Source organism: Myotis lucifugus, unplaced genomic scaffold (assembly GCF_000147115.1).
Source record: "Myotis lucifugus unplaced genomic scaffold, Myoluc2.0 scaffold_7, whole genome shotgun sequence".
Taxonomy (NCBI): Eukaryota; Metazoa; Chordata; class Mammalia; order Chiroptera; family Vespertilionidae; genus Myotis; species Myotis lucifugus.
In genome coordinates this window covers 2064200-2067614 of record NW_005871055.1, presented here as the reverse complement: position 1 = coordinate 2067614, position 3415 = coordinate 2064200, and the positions used below count along the sequence as shown (strand labels likewise).

The following is a 3415-nucleotide window of genomic DNA, read 5'->3' as shown; positions in this document are numbered from 1 at the left end:
TCAAGCATGTCAAACTCTCGGCCCACAATGAATTTTTTTGCGGCCCAGTCAATATAACAGTATGTAAGAAACATTTTAATAAAAATTTTGTAACTTAATTTTTACAATATCCTGCTATAATTAATAACGAACTACGATGTTTGCTAATGACTGATCACTATAATTTTGTTGCATTCATTTCCCCTTATGCACTTAATGCGCAGGCTCATCATTTCTCCCACTAATACTAGCAGCGAATATTTTAGCAGCCGATTGCTACATCATTAGTCTTGGACTGACTTGTTTGGTGTGCGCAACAGGAAATATTTCGCTTTTGGAGAACAAGAAAAATAGTTATTTGTGTTACGCTTATTAATTTGTGCAGTTATTCAGTGTCCGGTAAGTTAATGTTCTAGAAAAAAATATTAATTTTTATTAAAATGTTCTATTATTTTATGTTAACGATTACTCATTTATTTCAGCCCTTTGTATTCAGCATGTCTCTATCGAAATAAACCTACATTTCTATGAAAATTGAAGCTTTTGTTTTTTTGTGGCCCACATAAACTTAAAACCTTATTTGGCCCATGTTAGCCCTTGAGTTTGACATGCTTCATGTACACAGTCATATGACATGCATGAGAGGCATAAAAAAAAAGACAATGGTGCTGCTTTTTGTTTCATGTCTTAAAAGCTGAAACTAGACTAAGAGACACAGTAATATAATTTGCTTAACAGAGTTGCCATTTTCATATTCCATGACAGAGGTAATGATGTTTTTTTCAAATTTAAGCATTCATAGACATAAAGCTGTGCATCAAATATATTTAATTATCTCTAGAGCAAAAAACAAGAAAAACTACAATGTTTCTTCTTACATATTAAGGGCTTTCCACTTTTACTTTCCTTGGTATGTGACAGTGTTACAAACAACATCATAACTGGATGTTTCATAGACATGGAGGAGATTACCCACACTCAAGGTTCATTTCCTAAATTTGACTGAAGGGCCATAGTGAAATAATTGGGCTTAGTACATATATATACAAATTTAGGCCGATGAAAAGGAAGAAGGCACACAAAGAATGAAAAGATAACAGAAGCCCTAGCCAGTATGGCTCAGTGGATAGAGTGCTGGCTTGCGGACTGAAGAGTCCCAGGGTGCGTGGGGTAGGGCAATGGATGTTTCTCTGTCTCTCCCGGTCCCTTTCACTCTCTAAAAATCAAAGGAAAAATATCCTCGGATGAGGATTAACAACAACAAAAGAAAATAGAAAAATTTTCAACGTTCTGAAACATCTAGAGCAGCGGTTCTCAACCTGTGGGTCTCGACCCCTTTGGGTGTCCAACGACCCTTTCACAGGGCTCGCCTAAGACCATGGAAAACGCATATATAATTACATATTGCTTTTGTGATTAATCACTATGCTTTAATTATGTTCAATTTGTAACAATGAAAATACATCCTGCATATCAGATATTTACATTACGATTCATAACAGTAGCAAAGTTACAGTTATGAAGTAGCAACGAAAATAATTTTATGGTTGGGGGGTCACCACAACATGAGGAACTGTATTAAAGGGTCGTGGCATTAGGAAGGTTGAGAACCACTGATCTAGAGCAATGCATATGAAAATGTTTTGTAAACTCCAAGTTTCGATAAGAAAGGGAACACTTCACATAAACACATTATTAGAATCTCTATTAGTGGAACTGCCATACAGGCCTATTGTCCGCTATCCAGCACTTGCAGTAATCACAGAATTTCTTTGGTTGTGACTTCCAGTAGTCGGCCCTGAAAAAGGGAAAAATAAGTCTAAGCTTATTTATAAGTTAAACAGGTAAAACTCTGCATGCTTTACATCTTAGAATTTGAAATATACGCCTCTGCTACTGCATCTTGCCTTGCTATATACAACAGCGTTGTTTTATTTTTTGTCTGAAAGTGTTGCCACTCACGTAGAAAAGTCTGCACGGGATTTAAAACTCCCTTAGACAAAACAGCTTAAAAAAAAAAAAAGTCGTCCCCCCATTTGTTAATGTCATCAGTGTGGAGAAATGAGTAACACCTTAGAAGACTTGTCTTTCCTCCCCCTGCCTGGCATTTTGAGAGGCTGCTAATGGAGGTCTGAAGACGCTCACAAAGCTTGCTTTAGGTCAAGTTACTTGCACCAAAAGAACAAACAGAGCCAAGGCTCCTCCGGTGGAGGCTGCGGCTCCTCCGAGACCATCCGCTAATGCAATTTGTTCTTGAGCCGCCGGGCGAGAGAGAGTTGGGAAACCCAAGGGACCTCTCGGCCGGCAAGACAAGGGAAAACAATCACTGCTCTAACCGGGCCGGCCGCTCCGGTAGGCGGAGGACTCGGGGGGCCACAGCCCGACCCCAGGGTCACCACACCCCGCGCGGCTCAAGCACCCGAGACCCGAGGCTGCGGCGCCCCCCGCCGCCAGGGGGCTGGAGCACGCCGCCCACCTCCCGCCCGAGAGCCCGTCCTCCGTGCCCCGGGGCGCTCCCTGGCAGGGTTTCCACCCGGCCCCGAGAACCGGTCCGGCCGGTCCCCTGCGAGCGGAGAGCGCGTCCATCCCGCCTCTAACCGAGGGGCGGGGGCGGGGGGACGGGGCCGTGGCGGAGGGGAGCCGGGCGGGGAAAGGGCCGCCCAGGGGAACAACACGTCCTTGTTTGGAGCCCGAGACCCAACTCACATGACTGGACCAGCCGCTCCGCACGTCGCCCGCGGGTCCGGCCCAAGCTCGCGTTCCCCTCCCGGGGCGAGCGGCAGCCCAGCCGGCACGAGGCCCACCCGAACCTCCGAGGCGCGACACCTCCCGTCCGGACCAGGGTTCCACGGTTCCCAACTACGGGTGCCCGGAGGACGCAATCCGCGTTCCGAATCGCCTCCTCGTCCCCTCCCCCCAGGGCGGGCCTCCGGCTCCTGAGAGGTGGGGTGGGTATAAAGGGGGTGAGGTCACCGAGAAGGGCGAGGCGCGACGGGACCTACGCTGAAGGGCGCTAGCCCGGAGCCTCCAGTCTCCGCGTCATCCCCCCGTTCTCTTCCCCGGGGACCCAGAACCTCCACCCTCTCCTAGGCTCGCTGGCTCGTGGCCGGGGAGCTCGCGCGCCGCCTCCGCCCCGAACGCAAACAGCTGTTCCCCGAGACGTCGCCGCCCTCAACTTTGCCAACTACTCCGCACGCACTTTGGCCAGCGGAGCAACCCGGACCTGTAGGCTGGGGGCCGCTGGCGGAGTTAAAAAAAAAAAAAAAAAAGGGAAAGGTGAAACCGCTGGTGTCGGGGCCGCGAGTTGCGGGGTTTGCCTCAGAACTTTCCTGAGGCGGAGGTGTGGCCGCGCCCCCCTCCGCGACGGCCGCGCGCCGGGGACCGGGCTGGTTCCCTCGCTCGGGAGCTCTTTGTGACCTTTTTTTTTTTTTTTTTT

General features: G+C 48.6%; 1 protein-coding gene across 3 annotated transcripts in view; it reads right to left on the bottom strand.

Annotated features, from left to right (window-relative positions):
- The window catches only part of WBP4 (WW domain binding protein 4), a 32672-nt gene extending 29297 nt beyond the window's left edge, over nucleotides 1–3375 (bottom strand). The window contains exons 1-2 of one of the 3 annotated variants that reach the window (XM_023748118.1): nucleotides 2686–3375; nucleotides 1705–1777 (exon numbers count right to left, since the gene is read on the bottom strand). In XM_023748118.1, coding sequence (XP_023603886.1) covers nucleotides 1705–1777; nucleotides 2686–2687 — 75 coding nt within the window. In that variant the 5' untranslated portion in view covers nucleotides 2688–3375. The remainder of the gene's footprint in view (nucleotides 1–1704; nucleotides 1778–2685) is intronic. The other 2 variants (XM_006083495.3, XM_023748123.1) reach the window with 2 other exon arrangements.
- Between the last annotated feature and the right edge of the window lie 40 nt (nucleotides 3376–3415).